The 18,701-nt window shown below is 54.3% G+C and overlaps 1 protein-coding gene across 4 annotated transcripts in view; it reads left to right on the forward strand.

Moving 5' to 3' along the window:
- Nucleotides 1–1,473: 1,473 nt before the first annotated feature.
- The window catches only part of Cpne5 (copine 5), a 69,177-nt gene continuing 51,949 nt past the window's right edge, over nucleotides 1,474–18,701 (forward strand). For 2 of the 4 annotated variants that reach the window (XM_090355773.1, XM_090355774.1), the window contains exons 1-3: nucleotides 1,474–2,008; nucleotides 11,412–11,452; nucleotides 12,832–12,878. In XM_090355773.1, coding sequence (XP_090211899.1) covers nucleotides 1,914–2,008; nucleotides 11,412–11,452; nucleotides 12,832–12,878 — 183 coding nt within the window. In that variant the 5' untranslated portion in view covers nucleotides 1,474–1,913. Of the gene's footprint in view, nucleotides 2,009–11,411; nucleotides 11,453–12,831; nucleotides 12,879–18,701 lie in introns of those variants that run through there. The other 2 variants (XM_090355772.1, XM_090355771.1) reach the window with 1 other exon arrangement.

The raw sequence follows: 18,701 nt of genomic DNA on the forward strand, positions 1-18,701 counted from the left end.
AAGGGGGGAAAAAAGCATTGAAAACATTGTCTTCCAACTTGTGGTTCAAGCTGAATTTTGTGGTTTAGACTGGACTTTGTTTTGAATTTAAAAATGATAAAACTTAAAAAAAATACAAACATAGAAAAAGAGTTTGACTCATTTTGGGGGAGGAAGCACCTCAGTCCCAAACCCCAAAGTGATGCCTCCTGCCACAGTGTCTCATCCTGCCTTGGGGAGTTGGGGTGCCTTTGCCCTTTGCTGTGGGTCCCCAATGGCAGAATTGAATCCAGTCGATCCCGAGCCATAGGTAAACAGAAAACCCTTGTTCCAGTCCCAGGAATGTGGTATATGCCTGCCTGGTTCTGGGTCTTGAACTCAGGGCTTGGCATGGTTTGTTGTTTGTTTGTTTGTTTCTGCTCAAGGCTAGTGCCCTAACAGTTGAGCCACAGCTGCACCTCTGCCTTCGGTGGTGAATTGGAGAGCAGAGTCTCACAGAATGCTGCCCAGGCTGGTTTCCAGTGGTGACCCTGAGACGTCAGCGAGGATTACAGGCTGACCACCCAGCAGAAGCAAGCGTGTCTCCAGGTTTGTTTTCCACTCTGGCTGTGTCTGATATATTGGAAATTTACTTCAAACCGAATCTGGGAGCTACCGCGTGGCGGGGCTGTCAAATGCCAAGGGCCAGAAGCCACCTGCTGCCGTGTCTGCTGCACCTTGAGGCTCCAAGCATCCCCTCGCTTCGGGCTTCCCGGCATGCAGGCAATGGGCACCGTGTGCCTCGAGGAGAGGCGGGTTGCAGCTCGGCAAAGCTTAGCCGAGGCTGTGGAGTGCAGTCTACCCGCGCAGCCGCCCCGGCTCAGCGCTGCACCCCCGCCCCCGCCCCGCCCCGGCTCCCGGGCCGGGCCTGGAGCCCCGCGCGCGCCCAACCGGCATCTGCTAGAGTCGGGTTGTAGAGAAGCTGCGGGGATCGCCCCGCCTGGGGGACGGGGCGGGGGCAGAGGGGAAGGGGAGCTTGCAGCCCGGGAGTGGGGGAAGGAGGAAGAAGAGGCACGTGTTTTGTGTCTCTGTGACCCCGCGACCCGGGCCCCCCAAAAGCCAGGGCGTGTGGGAGACCCAGTGTCCCCCTTCCCATCCCCGGGGTCGCCCCCACACACCTCGGAGAGGAGACAGAGGTGAAGCACCCGGGCGGGCGCACACCCGGCCCGAGCCCCCTTCCGGGGCGGGGGTCCGCCGAGACCTTTCTCACACCGGGAACCCTGGGCCCTACGCCGCGATCGGGGACGGGGCGCGGGCACCGGGACCATCCGTGGCCGGCACGGGCAGCGGAGCCGCGTCCCCACGCCCGCCACGCACAGGCACGGGCGCCCCGCCCGCACCCCCTCACCCCGCGCGCAGCCCCCGCCCGCGGCCCCGCCCCGGCCCCTGCGGGCGGCCCCGGCGCGGGGCCCGCCCGGGAGGCGGGAAGCGGCGGCTTCGGGCACATTTGATTTTCCCGCAGTCGGGGCGCCCCGGAGCCCGAGCCCCAGCCGAGGAAGGTGGCGCTCGCCGCCGCGTCCCAGCCCCGCCACCGCCGGCGCCGTAGACCCAGCCCGAGGCGGCGCAGACCCGGCGCCCCGGGAATCCGCGCCCCGCCGCCGCCCGCGCCCCCTCCCCAGCCCCTCACCCCGCGCCCCCGCGGCCTCGCGCCCCTCTCCCCCTGCGCGGGGGGCCCGGACGCCGCGCGGAACCCCGGTGCCCTCTCCCCGCGGCGCTCTAGATCTGCCCGCGGAACCCCGGGCCCCACGCGAGCCTCGCCCGCGCCCCTCCTCGGCTCCCCCCGCTCCTCCGCCCCCGCCCCTCTCCCACTTCCCACGCCCCCTCTTCGCGCCCGCCTGGAGGAGGCGCGAACCGCGCTGGGATTGACTGATTTGGGGTAAGGGGCGCGGTGGGTGATGGAGCAGCCCGACGACATGGCGTCGCTGAGCGAGTTCGACTCCTTGGCGGGCAGCATCCCGGCCACCAAGGTGGAGATCACCGTGTCCTGCAGGTGAGCCGCCCGCTGCCCGGGTCCTCTCCCCCACCCCGGCCGCCGCGCCCCCTTCCCAGAGGGCACGCCTCCCCCGGACGCGCCCCTGCCTCTGCCCGCAGCCCTGCCCTGCTGCCGAGGGGCAAGGGCAGAAGCGGGGACGCCAGGCAGGGGTCAGAGCCTGGAAAGTTTGCGCTCCAGGTTGTTGCTTCAAAGATGGCACAAAGACCAAGGAACTGGGGTCCAGGCCTGGGAAGAGAAAGAGAAAGAGGAAGGGGCCGGGCTGCCCCTGGGTCTCCCCACAAATGGAGACCGAGTGCTTTGTCCTGGGGATCCCTCCCTCTCCCCCTGTGCCCTCCTTCCCCCCCTCCTTCCCGGTGGTCTCTGCCCCCGCCCCCCCCCCCCCCGAGATTCCCAAGGCTTCCTCCACTGCCAGCCAGGAAACCCGTCAGAGTGAGGAGAACCCCTAACTTAAAAACAAAACGCACTAACTTGGGTCAAAAATCTCAAGCCAAAGGCGGGGGGGGGGGGGGGGGATGGTGGGAAATTTTAGAACAAGGTAGGAGGAATGTTTGTGGACTCCCCCCCCCCCAGTCGTGTCACACAGGGTTTAGGGTAACTCCTCTCTGTGAACGCCTCTCTCTCGGGTTCCCTTAGCTGAAGGGGGGCCTCCCACGCAGTAGAGGGGTAGGCGTGGAGAAGTGGGGTGCTCTGATGCAGCCTCGCCATGGCTCGCGCGGGTCCCTGCCCATCCTGGAAACCCATTCTTCCTCATAAGGACGTTTCTGGAGCTCCAGCTTCATCCTTGCTCCAGCTCCCCCACCCTGTCTTCGTCCAGGTCTCTCTGTGGCCAGGCTCTTTGTCCACGCTATATTTATTCCATCGCTGGATCTAGTACCAAGTGTGACACTGTGGAGATTCAGGGGGAACCCCGCAAGTGGGGCTGGCGTGTAAAGGAAGCTGGCTTCACGATTCCAGGGGGCTTTCTCCTGAGAACTTAGAGTGAGACCCGGTGAGGTGCAACAAAGGAGTCCCCAGGCAGGCCCTCTAGGGGCTCCTGTGACAGCTCTCAAAAGCCCCCTAAGTCCCACTCCCCGTGCTGCCACTTGCTTGTTGCCTTAACTCTCCCAGGAGACCCCTGATGGCCCATTAGCTCTAGTGTTCACCTCCTCAGCCAGCAGCTTGCCACCACCTGCCCTCTTCATGCTCCTCTCCTGCCCGCACAACTGCCTGCTACTCCCTCCTCGCCTCCCATCATGCCTGTCGCATGCCTGTCTTCTTCAGTCTTGAGAGTGGCTGTCACCCCAGCCTTCCCGCCTCCGGGACTCTGAACAGCCTGTTCCCCAGGCCCTGTGCTCCCCCACTGCTCACCGATGAGACACCAGCGCCAATCACTGGTTTTTGGGGGGAACCCCAAGGGTCACAGGGTCATAGAGCTCCTTAGGACATCTCAGGTGTAGGTGTAGACCCCGCCTCCCCTAGAGCTGTCATTTAAATGGCTCAGGCAGCTCAAGCAGGCCCTCTCGGCCTTGAACCTGCTGCTTCAGTGGAGAGTAAGGGAGACAGGACCATGTGGCTCACAGAGTCAGACCTTTATGAGCAAAGTCTCTAATTCACCACCTGTGATAAGTTTTGAGCCTCAGTTTCCCCACTAGGTAAGTACCTATTTTCTGGAAGAAGAAGCCTTGTTCACTAGGGTAGCTTGTATGCCCAGAGCAGTGCCTGGACCCAGTGGGCTTCCAGTAGGCCAGGAAAGAACGGGTAGGAACAGTAGTGCACGAAGTAGCTACTTTACATTTGGCTCGGGCACACAGTAGGTGCTTAATAAGTAACTGATGATTACATAAAGGTAGCAATGCTTGGGTGTAAATCTTTTGCTTCAGAGCTGCATCCTTCTGGGAGGATGCAGTTCTGGGGTTGACACAGTGTCTGTGCTCCCAGGGCCCCATGGAGGCAGAGGAGGGGACTCCAGCCCTCCAGAGGATGGGGGTGGGTGAGTTGGGCATGGAGAAGGGAGGCTGGAAGCACCCCTTGGAATGGAGGGGAGGGAAGAGCAATCTGGGTGCACCTGAAGTTTCACATTCACCTCTGCTTCAACCAGGTCACCTCTGCAGGTTCTATAACAGAGCAGGAGGGGAGGAAAGGGAGAAGGAAGAGAGAGGGGACAGGAGAAGGGACAGATTTGAACTGTAGTTTTTTGTTGTTTTTTTTTTCTAGTGTGTTTTTATTCCATGGTCAAATTGCCAGGAGAGGAGCCCAAGTGGTGCTCTAGCAAAGCAAAGTGGGTGCTGGATGCCCTGCCTGTCCTGGGCACTCTCAGCTGAACACAGAGCTACATGTAGATGCCTAGCCCAGTCTCTGCAGAAGGCAGACCATGAGTTCAAATCCATGCTTCATGAAAAAGAACTCCTAGTCAATAACTGTTTCCCATCTTGCAGAGCCAGGGTCAAAGATTCACAAGGTTTTGGCTGTTTGGCATAATGGCTGAGAATGAGAGTCTTGCAAAGGAAATGTCTGTGAAGACCCTGGAAGTCAAAAGCTCTTTCTTCTAGACCTTTCCAGACTGTTAGCCACTCAGTCAGGGCTCACCTATCCCCTATTTCTTTCCCCAAATGTCCTGTCAGTGATGCTGGGGTCTGCATCACTCTGCTTTGTATTTACCACCACCACCATATTTTTTTCTTTGTCTTTTGTTTTTGGTTTTGTTTTGTTTTTGCCAGTCCTGGGGCTTGAACTCAAGGGCTGGGCACTGTCCCTGAGCTTCTTTTGACAAGGCTAGTGCTCTACCACTTGATTTTGTAGCTTATTGGAGATTAGGATCTCGTAGACTTTCCTGCCCAGGCTGGCTTTGAACTGTGATCCTCAAATCTCAGTCTTTTAAAAAAAGTAAAGTATCAGGGCCAGAGTTTGGTGTAGTGATAGACAGAGTGCTTGCCTAGCATGCACGAAGAACCAGATTTAATTCCTCGGTACCACATATATAGAAAAAAGCTGGAAATGGTGCTGTAGCTCAAGTGGTAGAGTTCTAGCCTTGAGAAAGCCCAAGGACAGTGCTCAGGCCATGAGTTCAAGCCCCAGGACTGGCAAAAAATTTAAATAGTTATACAAAGGCGTTTCAACACCTTGTATCACCCCTTTCGTGATTCTTCCCCCTACCCCTACCCTCACCCCCACGTGCTTTGCATCCTGTCTGTCCCAAGAAACCTTGGCATTCTGGCTGAATCCAGCTGGAGGACCAGCAAAACCAAGCCCAGTGCCACAGATTAAGCTGGAGGCCCCTGAAGGTGGCCGGTGGCCATTGTCTCCTCTGGTCCGATCTCCAGCTGTCTCCCAGCTCGCAGGGGACAGTAGCTGTGGCCTCTGTCCCAGAGGTGTTAGTTTCTGTTGTCTGTTTGGACTGGCATTGGGCTGGAGCTGTGTGCGTGCCCCTGGGAGTGCTGTCCGATAGCAGGGGATGGGTGGCATTGGGGACGGAGGGGCCGAAGGCATGGTGGCAGCTGTCACAGCCAGCACTAGGGAAAAGAAGTCCAGTTAACTGAAACACACCAAGGCACTGAGTTGGCAGAGCCAGGAAGGCACTTCATGATGGACTAATCCTGGTGTCTGCATTAGACGGCGCCATCTGCAGTCTCTGACCGCCAGCAGGAATTTAGCACCTCCTGGTTTATGAGTCTAGCTGAAAGCCTGGCCAAGCCAGCTCTGGCCCTCACCAGGCTGAGGCCGAGGCATCAGGGTGCCAGCTGCCCGGGATTGCTAGGCAGAATTTACGTTCTGTGAGATTAAAGTGCTGGTACCTTGCTGGTTGCTAGATCCAGGGACTTTCAGCTCAACAGGACAGCATCGGCGCCACCGTGCAGCGCTTTCCAGTTATGGCCTCTCAGCTGGGAGTGGGGGCCTTACATACATCCCCATGACCTCCTTTCAAATAAATGGCAGGAGCCGGGTGCTTTTTATTTTTATTTATTTTTTTGCTGGTCCTGGGACTTGAACTCAGGACCTGGGCTCTGTCCCTGAGCCTGTCTGTGCTCAAGGCTAGTGAGGCTCTACCACTTGAGCGCAGCATCACGTCTGGCTTTTCTGTTTATGTGGCACTAAGGAATCATACCCAAGGTTTATGCAGGCAAAGCAAGCCCTCTACTACCTAACCCACACTTCCCGCCCTGCTTTTTTTTTTTTTTCCTGCTTTTTATTTTTAACCTCTGTAGCATTAGGAATGGAACCCAGAGTATTGTGCATGCTAGGCAAACCCTCTAACATTGGGGAGCAGAAGAGGGTGAGATCGGAGTAGAGATGGAGGTGTAACATTGGCTTGTAGGCCATGGGAAACACTTGGATTCACTATTCTAACAGCTGTCTGGATGGAAAGTGTTAAGCAAGAGTTCCGATCAGCCTTTAAAACAAAGCTCTGAGCCCAGTGCTCGTGGCTCACTTCAAGAATCCTAGCTACTCTAGGAGACAGAGGTCTGGAGGATGGCAGTTCAAAGCCAGACTGGGTAGAAAAGTCCATGACATTCCATCTTCAATTAACCAGCAAAAAGCTGAGCTAGAGTCGTGGCTCAAATGGTAGAGCACCCTAGCTTTGAGAAAGCTGAGCAAAAGCACAAGGCCCTGCGTTCAAGCCCTGATACCTGTGCAACCCCTATAAAACAAACACAAAACAATGATGCTCTATTTGCTGTGGAGAGAATGAGCCGGGGAGGGGAGAGAAGGGAAGGGGAGAGGCAGGAATTGGAGTGTGTGGCAAGGTCAGGCCATCAGGGCTGAGGAGTGGGAAAGGTGGTGTCAGCCTGCAGAAGAGTGGGCAGATATGGCGTGGAAGGGAAGGGGACCACAGTGGCTGCCACAGGCCCACCTTAAGCCACTGGCTCCCCATCTTCTCTACAAGGCAGGTCAGCCACCTGGTGCCCTGGTGAGGACCCTGGGGTGAGGGCCCAGTTACTCTTTGGGAATTCCATGCATCTGCTCCCTTGAGAGACAATATTACACTAATTAATAATAATAATTCAGAGGCCTGAAAAGGGAAATTTCATTTTGTCAGTCCTGGGGCTTGAACTCTGAGCTTGGGCACTGTCCCTGAGCTCTGCTTTCCTTCCTCTGCCCACCAGTGGATGTTTGGAATGTAGACAAACTCTCTCCTTGCCCACCCTGTGCAGAGCTGGCTTTGGGCTTGCTAGGCAGGTGCTCTGTTGCTGAGCTACACTGTGGGCCCTTTTGAAGGCTGGTTCTTTTGAGGTAGGGTCATGCTTCCTGTGCAGGCCTGTGGCTGGATTATGATCTGCCTATTTTACTCTTCCCTCAAAGCTAGGATGACAGGCTTGGACCACCACAACCAGTTTCTTCTGTTGAGATGGAGTCTCAAGGGCTTTTCAGTCCAGGTTGGCCTCAAACTAGTGTCCTCTAGTATTCTCACAGTCCCAGCTTCCAACTTTTTTTAGAGGGGAGGGGAGACAGCATCTTCCTATGTCGCCAAAGTGCTGGGATTACATTACAGGTGTGTATCATTTGGCTAGGATTATAGGTGTGTTATCACTACACCTGATTCCATGAAGCCAGCCTTCCTTCCGTCCTTCTTTCCTTCCTTGTCAGCTCTGGAGCTTGAACTCAGGGCCTGGGTGCTGTCTCTGAGCCTCTTTTTGTTCAAGGCTAGCATTGTACCACTTGAGCCACAGCTCCACTTCCCATTTTTGAGTGGTTAATTGGAGATAAGAGTCTTACAGGGACTTTTCTGCCCAGGCTGGTTTCAAACCGCGATCCTCAGATCTCAGCCTCCTGAGTAGCTAGGATGATAGGCGTGAGCCACTGCATCTGGCTAAGAAACCATCCTTTCTTAACTTCAGCAACTTCTCTAGGAATCAGATGGAGATTCTCCAACACAATGTACCCCTATGGGGACCACTGTGCAGGGCTGACAGGTTGAGCTGGAAGAGCGGGAGGTAGAAGCCCGTAGAGATCAGCACACACTTTCCAGCCTCTCCAGTACCTCTCTGGGGGCTCTCTTTTGACCTTTCCAGTGTTCTCTCCTTAGATGGGACTTGTGGGATTTCTGACTTCCCATCCTGTGAATACCATTTCCCCACAGCCTCTGAATTAAAAAGGATCCTTTTCTCAGTGGAGAGCGGAGAATGGGCAGAGAGGGGGCCCCCAGCTCTGTTTTCCCAGCCTTGATTTAAGGAACAAAAGAAGCCAAGCTCCACACTGTTGGGTAGACAGCTGAAGGGTTTTATGCTCTTTGGGGAAAAAAAATACATTTTGTCTGTTGGAAAAATTTTTTTTTTCTTTTTGAGCTCTCCAGAAACAGAAAGTGGAGGCAAAGGCATTTGGGGGCTGCTCTTTCCTCTGGCTGGGCCTCTCCTTGGGGCAAAAGACCTGATTTCCTCCCTCCTCAGGCTGCTGGCCGTGTGCCTGGGGGAAGTTAGTCTCTGAGCTTGGGATAGCTGAGGGATCCGGTGAGTGGGGATCCAGAGCAGGTGCTTGGCTTTGGGGGAGCCTCTAAGCACCATGCTAGCCTATGTTGGTGTCTTTGGTCATCAGCAGTGAAGCTGAGGCTCTGAGACGGTAAGCCTCAGAATGTGGTGTTTATTCGTGTTTGGGTGTCCGAAATGCAAAAGGGAACCCGGCATGGTGATGCATATCTGTAATCCCAGCACACAAGAGGGGGCATGAGGATGAAGTAGTAGGAAGGCAAGGAGCTGGAGGCCAGTCTGGGGCACATAGTAAGACCCTGTTTCAAAAAAGTAAACAAGAGCTGGAGCCCTGGTGGCTCACAACTGTACTCCTAGCTACTCAGGTGGCTGAGATCTGAGGGTTGAAGTTTGAAGCCAGCCTGGGCAGAAAATTCTGTGAGAGGGGCTGGGAGTTTGGCCTAGTGGTAGAGTGCTTGCCTAGCATGCACGAAGACCCGGGTTCAATTCCTCGATACCACCTACATAGAAAAAGCAGGAAGTGGTGCTGAGGCTCAAGTGGTAGAGCTCTAGCCTTGAGAAAGTCCAAGGACAGTGCTCAGGCCCTGAGCTCAAGCCCAGGACTGGCAAAAAAAAAAAAAAAAAGAAAATTCCGTGGGATTCTTATCTCCAATTAACCAGCAAAATACTGAAAAGTGCAGGTATAGCTCAAGTAGTAACATGACAGTCTTGAGTGGAAAACACTAAGGGACAGGAGCTCCTGAGTTCAAGCCCTAGTACTGGTACACACGTGTACACACACACACACAGAATAAACAAGAGTGCTGACAAGAAGATCCCCATTTAAACTTGACACCTGGGCCCTGCTCCAGACCTACAAAACCAGACTCTGGGAACAGCCCCAAGGATTTTTTTTTCCCTTTAATGAAGAAAAAAAAAATCTCTCCTTCCATTCCCTGAAGTTAGGATCTGCCTTTTTAAACCCGGGTGCAGGTGAGTGAGCCTGGGAAGTTCTAATGGTGGACACCACATTCCCAGCTGAGGTGTGCCAGCTCCACACGCCCTGTTTCTGTCAGGACAGGGTTTGAGTGAAAGGTGGATGAGGTAAAGTGGATCCAGGTGTGGGGGGCCCAGGGTCCTCAGGGCTGGCTGGGGGGAGGGATGTGATGGAGGCGGAAGAGGTGGGGCTGAGACTGGGGGCGGGACCAGCCTTCAGCCAATGGAAATTCAGTGTGCTTCATTGGCTGCTGGGCTGCACTGGACCAGGGAAGCTTCAGGTGGTTTTGCCTTCCTTGCCTCCAGCGCATTGTGCAGAACAGGGGTCCATGGGTCTCATGGGCTTTGCTGGCTCCCAGGGGAGCCACGTTCCTCTCTGAGCAGCTCTGAACTAGACTGAGCCCCGCTTTACAGAGAGGAAAAGGGAGACACAAGGAAGATGAGGCATCTGAGCAGGCCCCACTCACTGCTCGCGGAGAAATCACCCACGTCTCAGCCAGGCCACCAGCGCCTTCTCTTGGGTCCTCCTCCATCTGTCCAACCTACCAGGCCTCTGGCACTGGGCGGGCATGTGGCAGAATGAGGATCTGCTCTGGAGAAGTGCCGAAGCTGTTGTGCCATGGACAAGGTCCTGGGAATGGAAGAGGAGTGCCCTTCAGGCCAGCAAGAGCTCTCAGGAGAAGGGGATGTGGTTTGGGTAGTAACCAGGAAAGGTGCATTGAGAAAGAAGGGTAGGAAGGTTCTGGAAAGGTGGTAGTAATTGTAGCCAGGTATGGCAGTGCACGTCTGCAACCCCAGAGCTGGAAAGGCTGAAGCAGGGGCATTGCATAGCCAGTGCCATCCTGGGTTACATAAGGAAGACCCTTGCTTCCAAAACAACCAAGGATTGAGATGTAACTCAGCCCTCTCCTAGCACGTTACAAGGTCCGGGGTTCAAACCTCAGCGCTAGAAGATTATAATAATAGCAATGGCCGTTATTAGTATTCTTATTTCAGCAGGGTGAGAGACAGAAGGTCTGAGGTCCCTGGGCGAGGCCACACAAACTAGGTGATCCTGTTTCTTAGCTGTGAGCCTTTAGCCCAGCAGAAAAACAATGAGCCCCCTTTACTTGCCTTTGCAGATAAGATACCATTTCTTCCTCCCCCAGTCTCTTGCTTACACGTTCTTACACACACACACACACACACACACACACACACACACACACACACACACACCACACCCTAGGAAGGAATCCTGGGTCTCACTCTCCTGCTGGCCCCCACATGACTTACCCTGACCCCTGTCCTCACCCAAGCTTGGAGGAGACCCAGACCTGGGAGAAGTCAGTGGTTGTCTCTGCATGTCACACTCCTGATTTGTTGAAGGAGTTGAGAAAGGTGACTGTGAGGTCCTCCCAGCTTGAGCATTCCAGAATTTTCTGTAGTTAAGAGTTTCATGGGAGAACTGGAAGATAAAGCTGCCTCTTGAGAAGTACCACATCTCCCCATTATTTCCCCTCTCGGTTTGGAGAGCCTACCTCAGCAGCTCCCCCAAATTTTCATGTGTTGGCTTAAGTGTGGTTTCCTGGGTACCAGTGGGGGGTGGGGTGCCAGGGGGTTCCAGTTGGCAGGCTGAGGGTGGCTGCATTTGGAGAGAGATTCTGACGGTGATGGGGTCCCGTCACTCTGTAAGCTGTCAATGGCTTTGGAGACAGTGAAGAAACTTCTAGAAAGGGCTGGTCTAATGTGCTGATTGGGATTGAGAAGCAGCAGGAGCAGGGCATAGGAATCTCAGGACAAGGGCAGCTTGGGGGGGGGGCGGTGCAGAGTTCTAGGCATCTAGGGAAAGGAGGGTCTGGGCGCCTGGGGGGCCACAGAGCTCCTGGCATTTAAGGACACATCACCAAAGTTTGCTGAAGTAACAGCCTTCTGTTTCTGTTACCCTGAGGCCAGGCCAGAGGCAACCTCCATCTAGGGTTCAGAGCTAGCCTGAGGCCTGAAACCCTTCCCCACTGCCTTGCTGATGCCTTTCTGTTTTCTTTCAGGAACCTCTTGGACAAAGACATGTTTTCCAAGTCAGACCCATGTAAGTCCTGCTGTAGCAATGGTCACAGTGACATCAGTGGCAGTGAGTAATGAGGGTCCCAAGAGTGGGCTAGGACTGCCTGAGTGTGGTAGCATTGCTGACCAGTGACTGGAGAAGGAGAACTGGGGTTTGGCCCTGCCCAGCTCCCATACTTGTGAAGCCTCACAGGGACCCAGCAGGTGGAGAGGGGTTGAGATGCCAGGGGCAAGATGGCTGCTGTCCCAGGAGAATGGTATAATTTGTGTGCGTATCTGGAGAGGGTCGGGTACTGGGGCTTGAACTCAGGGCCTGGGCTCTACTCCTGAGGCTTATTTTTCTTCAAGGTTAGTGCTATACTTCTTGAGCCACAGTGCCACTTCTGGGTTTTCTGGGGTTTGGGTGGTTAATTGGAGGTAAAAGTCTTTCTTGGGGCCGGGAGTTTGGCCTAGTGGCTAAAGTGCTTGCCTAGCATGCATAAAGACCCGGGTTTGATTCCTCGGTACCACATACATACAAAAAATAGCCGGAAGTGGTGCTGAGGCTCAAGTGGTAGAGCTCTAGCCTTGAGAAAGTCCAAGGGCAGTGCTCAGGCCCTGAGCTCAAGCCCAGGACTGGCAAAAATAAAAAAAAAAAAAAGTCTTTCTTGCCCAGGCTGGCTTCAAACCACCCTTGTCAGATCTCAGCCTCCCGGGTAGCTGGGATTACAGGTGTGAGCTGTAAACCAGTACAGTTCTGAGCCCTGATTGGCTGTGGTCCAGTGGAACAGTTTTTGGGTTTGGAGTGCCATGAGTAGGTCTTGGGGCTCTCCTTAGCCTCGGTTCCCCCCTCCCCAGTATAAGGCGGGGCGGATGAGACTAATAGACCTTGTAGGACTGTTTGGGTGTAAAGAGACCCTGTGCTTTCAAGAGGTTCTCCTACCATACCTCTGCCACCCTGTCCTCCATCACACCTGTCTACCTGCCTAGGAGTGAACAGTGCCCACCCCTCCAAAGCATGCAGAAGGAGAGGCATGTCCCTGGGAGAAGCGCCTGTGTTCCAGCCCCCTTTGACAAGCTGACAAGATGCCTAGACATGAGTGGTAGGGCGGAGGGGATGCAGCTTGGTGGTAGGATGCTTGCTTAGCATGGGCAAGGCCCTGGCTTTGATCCCTGGCACAAGGAAAGAAAGAAAGAAAGAAAGAAAGAAAGAAAGAAAGAAAGAAAGAAAGAAAGAAAGAAAGAAAGAAAGAAAGAAAAGAAAGAAAGAAAAAAATCAAGATCCGGATGCCCACAGCAGCTACCCTGCCCATATCCCAGGGCAATCTAGGCTCGAGGCCGCCATGGTGTACACTCAGCCTCAGCCCCCTTGGGGACTTCCTTGGCCTGGAGTAGACATTGATTTCTTTTTCTTCTCTCTTCCAGTGTGTGTCATGTATACGCAAGGAATGGAGAACAAGCAGTGGCGAGAGGTAAGTTCAGCCCCTGCCCACTAGGGCACCACCCAATCCCTAACTGTGCCTGTCTGCTGTGTTCAGCTCTCGAGTGATCTTGCCAGAAGAGGTTCAACTTGTAGCCCCGAGCCCTCCTGAAGGCTGGTGGGCCTTCAGGGGGCCGTCCTGGTCCTGTCCCTGGTATGGCGGAGGAAAGATTGAAATGGGGCCGATGGGGCCTGTCTCTCCTCAGGGAGCCTCAGTCCGAGGGAGACACGGCAGTATTAGCTGCTTGTTGTACAGCTGTGACCAACATACCTGGGAGAAAACAAGTCCCAGGAGGCAAGGTCTGTTTGGGCTCCTGCTTTTGGGGAACTCAGCCTTGGGTCAGTTAGCACTTTGGCTGTTAGGTTGCAATATCATGGAAGTAGACTATTTCACCTCATGGCAGACAGGAAGCAGGACAAGATCCCCCACCCACTCAGTTTCATGTTCCCCAGCGACCTACTTCCTCCACTGAGGCCCCACCTCCCACCGCCTCTCAATTGTCTTTTGGAGCTGGTGGCAGGGAGGGGGGGTGAGCCTTTTTTCTGCCGAGGGCCATTTGGATATTTATAACCTCATTAGTACCCACACAAAATTATCAATACAGGCAGATGAGCCGTGGGCAGCCGACAAGAAGCATACGTGGCTGTCCCATCGCCCACCAAAAGGTTTCTGGGGCTGAATCCCTGATAGGTCAGCGCCCTCTGCAGCCCCCCAGAGGTGGGCTTCACTCACCTCCCAGGGGGCTTCTCCATTGGGTCAGGTTGATGGTCAAGGACTGTTCTGGGGGAGTCCAGCTCATCATGGCGTCTGGTATTTCCTCCCTACCCACCCCACATTTCTGGTAATGTGGGGATGCATTCAGCAGGGTGATGCCTGCACGGGAGGCTTCATGTCTCCGGTTTGCTTTGGTGAAATCTCACCGTCCTCCTCCTCCCCCCCCCCGTGCCTGGCTTCAAGCCAAGAGTAGTCCACCTTGTGTTTTTGTCATTTCTGTTGGCCCATGTCCCTTTGTCCCTTGTCGCCGGTACTTTGGAGAGAGGGCAGACTTGAAGAACCAGAGACTTCAGAAGGAGAATGGGGTCTCCTAGATGCTTCTAGTCTCTTCCACCTGGGTAGTAAGAGAGCCTGCCAAAATGGAATCTGTACCTGCACTGCTCATAGCTGGATCCTGGCTCCCATCTTGTAAAACCCATCTCTCCCATGGCAACCAGTGTCCGATGAGCAGACTTCCTTAACCTGGCTGACCTTGCCTCCCAGGGCTCCTCCCCTCCCTGTTGGCCACAGGGCCTTCTGCCACAGGGCCTTTGCACTTGCTGGTGAAGGCTGTACTCTGTGTTCCTATGGCCCCTCCCCTGCTTCCCACAGATCTTGTTTCCATCCTCATGGTCTGGAGGCTTTCCCTGACCCAGTGGTTTGGCATCTCTGCCTCTCCCCCCCCACCCTTTTTAATTCCCCTTATCCCTTGTCACAGCTCCCAGACTCTGGCTCAGTATTTATCTTGTCATCTGTCAGCCCCACAGGGCACAGCCTTTCATCTCTCTAGGCTCTGCTCCACTTGGAGCATCTTGAGCAGGGCCCAGCATACTGCAGGCACTTCATAAATGGTTGTGAAAGGGCTGGGTGAGGAATGGGAGCTGGAGCTGTTTTCTTCTCTAGGCTGGGCCTTAGTTCCACTCACCGGGATCCTGCAGGAGATGGCTTTTGGTTGTTGGACAGAATGAGGGGACCAGGGGACCAGGGGGATGGTGAGGACCCCCTCCCCCCCCAGGGGAACAGCAGAAAGCTGAGCTTGCTTTATCTGGAACTCAGGGGGGGGGCTGGTCAAGCTGGGAAGGGAGGGGAGGGGACTGGAGGGGAGCAGGAAGCTTGTTTTTTCCTTCCCTGTTGGCACTTGTCTGGGTGATAACCTGTCTTGCTCAACCTCCCTCCCCCTCTGCCCCCCAAGGAGCAAATGGCTGAGGGGGGCGAATTGAGTCTGGAGATTGTGCAGGAATTACATCCACAGGGGCAGCACTCGAGACGGAAGGAAGCCCGTTGAAGCATCGGCCAGATTGCTAGGGAAACGTTTAGCCTACTTAAGTGAACTAATTACTTGTGAGGCCTTTGGCCAAGCTTCCTAGACATTAGCGCCAGGAATGTGCTAATGTCTTGGTGATTCATTGGGTCTGGAAGGGCCTCTTCAGAAGAGCGCTGCTTGGCGAGCCGTTAATTACATTCTATAACTGTGGCTTGTTTCCATTTAGATCAGGGTCTCCCAATCATCTAAGCACTGTTGTCATGCTTGACAGCAGAGAGGCAAGAGGGCAGAGAAGGTTAGTGGCCCAGGACTGTGATACATCCTTGCTCCAACCCCTTAAGGAGGCCTGGAGCTAGTGGCTTAGTATCTGTGCCTCTGGTTTGCCCAGATGCAAGATGGGAATACACCTACCTTAAGGCCCGGAGTGAGGGGGATGTGAGAGGTGCCTGTCAGTGCTCAGGAAATATTCTCTGATAGTTTTGGGGCTTTGCTAAGGGCTGGAGAAAGTGTTATGAGGCGCTGGGGCAATGCAGGGCGGGAGGTGTGTATGGGAGAGAGAAAAGGAGGGGACAAGAGGGGACTATAGGGTGGCCTGGCATGGGATTTCGGGAGAACCAGGAGACACAGCACAGGATGGTGGCACAAAGCCATAGAAAGGAGGTGTCGGTGAGCAAGTCCCCTCAGGTGCTGTGGGGTTTCAGTCGGTGGCCAGGCACTGTAATGAAATACATCGGAGGGCATTCACTTATAAAGAGCAGAGGTTCTGCTGCACGCTGGTGGTTCATGCTTCAGGAGCCCGAGATCTGAGCATGGCAGCTTGAAGCCAGCCTGGGTAGGAAAATATGTGAGACTCTGAGCTCCAATGAACCACCAGAAATTTGAAAGTGAAGAGCGGTGGCTCAAAGTGACAGAGTGCTAGCCTCTAGCACAAGAGCTCAGGGACAACACCCAGGCCCAAGTTCAAGCCCCACATCACACACACACACACACACACACACACACACACACAGGAGCACAGCCCACCCTGCCAGCCCAGCTTTAACACTTGGGCCTTGGGGGTCATTCAGGATCCAAAATACAGCACTAGGATTTAAGGGGACAGTAAGCAGTAAGGAGTGGTAGTTAGGCCACAGGTCTGGCAGTTGTGGGGAGCCGTGCCTGATCCTGCCCTGGGGATCCATTCCGAGGTGGTTTCTGAAGCAGCCCTGGAGTCCAAATGTGAGACTAGGCGGGTTCCTGGAGCCCAGGGGGGTTGCTTATAAGGAGGGGAAGGACCAGCACCTGTTCCCAGACTCTGTGTGTGAGAGAGGCAGAGCCCAGCCACAGGGCCTGTCCCAAGGGCATCGACTTCTGGCTATTTCTGAAGAAGTGAAGAAGCACAAGTGCGTGCGTGCGTGCGTGCGTGTGTGTGTGTGTGTGTGGTGAGAGCGCTTGTCTGGTTCTTTGTGGATGTTAGAAATGAAGCACAGGGAGGAAACCTCACCAGTCCTCAGTTTCTGTCCTGGCCAGTTCATAGTCCAGGCACAGCAGATTCTTCTTTACAAGAATCTTGGCTCAGTGTTTCTCCTCTCTGGTGGCAAGCTCAGGGTGGCAGGGCCACAGGCGCATGCGTGTGCGAGTGCAAGGCCCCAGTCTTGCACTCAGAGGCCAATGCTGGGAAGGAGAAAGCCGCTCTTGCAGCCTCTGACAGTTGGCCTTCGGCTGATTTTAACCGTTTGGGTCATTTTCTGTGCCTTGTGAGAAAGTTCCATCTTCTCGGCACCTAAATCTGTCACCACATTTTTATGAAAATGGACTCTAAGATGCAGTTTTAGCCCAGGAAATCGCACAGAATTTGCATCAAGCCAGGCCAGGTCGTTCTGTGTGGCCTGAGGCAGGGAGGTTGCCCCAGAGCACCATTCTCAGATGCACTTTGGGTAGTGAGACAGCACAGGGACCCTTCACAAAAGATGGGGTGGTGATCCCCAATCCTCTCTTGCCAAGCAGCTGGTCTGGCTGAGCCCATTGGAAAGGAAGGGGTGGGGATTATGGAATCGTAGGGTGTCAGTGGATCTCTTCACATCACTTGTAGTGCATGTGGCCCCAGCCACCACACCCACAGTCCCAGCTCAGTGCTCCAGCCTGTGAGAATGTGGAATGCTCTTTCCTTGAAACCACCAGGTCTTGCTTGCTTTATTGAGCAAACTGTAGGATAAGGCCCATTGTTTCTTGATTGCTCCTCTAGGTAGGAGGGACCTTTGCACTTGGGTGCTGTGAATCAAAGCTAGGCAAGTGCTCTACTGCTGAACTAGCCCCCTTGGGTCTCTTTGATAAGGACACCAGTTCCCCCTGCGTGAGGGTTCTACCCTCATGACCTCAGCAACCCCTGCTTCTGGTACCACCCCCTGTCAGGGTGGCACTGGGCTCAGGGCTTCCACATACATCTGGGGGGATGTAAGCACTCACCACTGTATTTCTCTAGATCTTACAACAGATGCCTGCTGTAAACTGGGTCTCAAAGGGAGCAGGAGGGGGGAAGGAGGGAGGGGAGGGAGAGGGAGAGACAGAAGCAACAGCAAACAGCAGCAACAAACCATGAATATCAACGGCAAACACACAACCACGGTGTACAGAGCTGTTCTAAATCTTTTACCGGGTTTCATCCATTCAATCCCCACAACAGCCCCAAGGGGTTCAAAGGGAGCTCATTGGTAGAATGTGCCTAGTTGTGGCGGAGGGGGGGTGCCTCATTGCACCTGGGCTGGACCCATTAGCACTGGGAGGGAAGGAAGGAAGGAAGGGAAGGGAAGAAGGGAAGAAGGAAGGAAGGAAGGAAATGAAGGAACGAGAAGAAGGAAAGGAGGAGAGAAAGGAAGGAGGAAAAGGAGGACAGAAGGAAGGAAGAAGAGAGGAAGGATCCCCATGTCTGTGAAGGTGGTATTATTATTATTATTATTATTATTAATAATAATTAGAACTAGCCTCTTCCACAGAGGGGAAAATCATCGTTTCCAGTCTCATCGTTTCAGGGTGTTGTTTTCAGAGTGTGTTGTGGGCTTCTGTTTTCCACGGATGGCTGCTTCCTCACGGGGTGTGGATGGGTCCCTGTCAGGCCTGTGTGGTCTCAGTGGCTGCTCCTCGGCTTACAACACAGTTACATCTGGATGAACGGTGAAAATGCGCATGTGCTCCACTGGGTGTGTCAAGTGTCTGGCCTAGTGCAGCACTCGGTTGTTTCATGTGGCCTCCTGAGAGAGGACTGAGCCACACAACACCAGCCCAAGAAAAGATCAAAATTGGAAACTCAGAGGATGCTCTCTGCTTATCACTTTCACCATCACAAAGAGAAAACTTCTTAAGTTAAACTCTTATGAGGGGCTGGATGAATATATGTGGTTTGTATGCCACTGTTCTTTCACTGAGTTGAGTTTGGGGGTTCCTTCCACTTGGAAGGGACACGCGTGCTGGCCTCATTCTGAATCTGTTACTGTGACTATGGACAGCAATAGTGTATTTTGATTGCATGCTCAGTGGCTTGGTCCCACCTCCCAGTCCTGTCCCAGCTGTCAGTCATCACCATCCACACCCGTGACAAGGATCGAGTGGCAGGGACTGCTGTGTCCCCTTCCCACCCTTTTGAAGGCTGGCCTCAGTTCAGCGTTGACGGGCTTTCAGAGAACAGTCAAAAGTCCTGTCAGATGAAGCTCTGATCTTGATGACCAATGATGGAACCACCGTTCCATCTGCTAACATTGTGGTCTCAGTTGGGATTTGTCTTCCCCGCAGTTTATTCATGTACAGAGCAGGATCACGGGCAT

This window comes from Megascapheus bottae, chromosome 22 (genome assembly GCF_031878675.1).
Source record: "Megascapheus bottae isolate mThoBot1 chromosome 22, mThoBot2.hap1, whole genome shotgun sequence".
Taxonomy (NCBI): domain Eukaryota; kingdom Metazoa; phylum Chordata; class Mammalia; order Rodentia; family Geomyidae; genus Megascapheus; species Megascapheus bottae.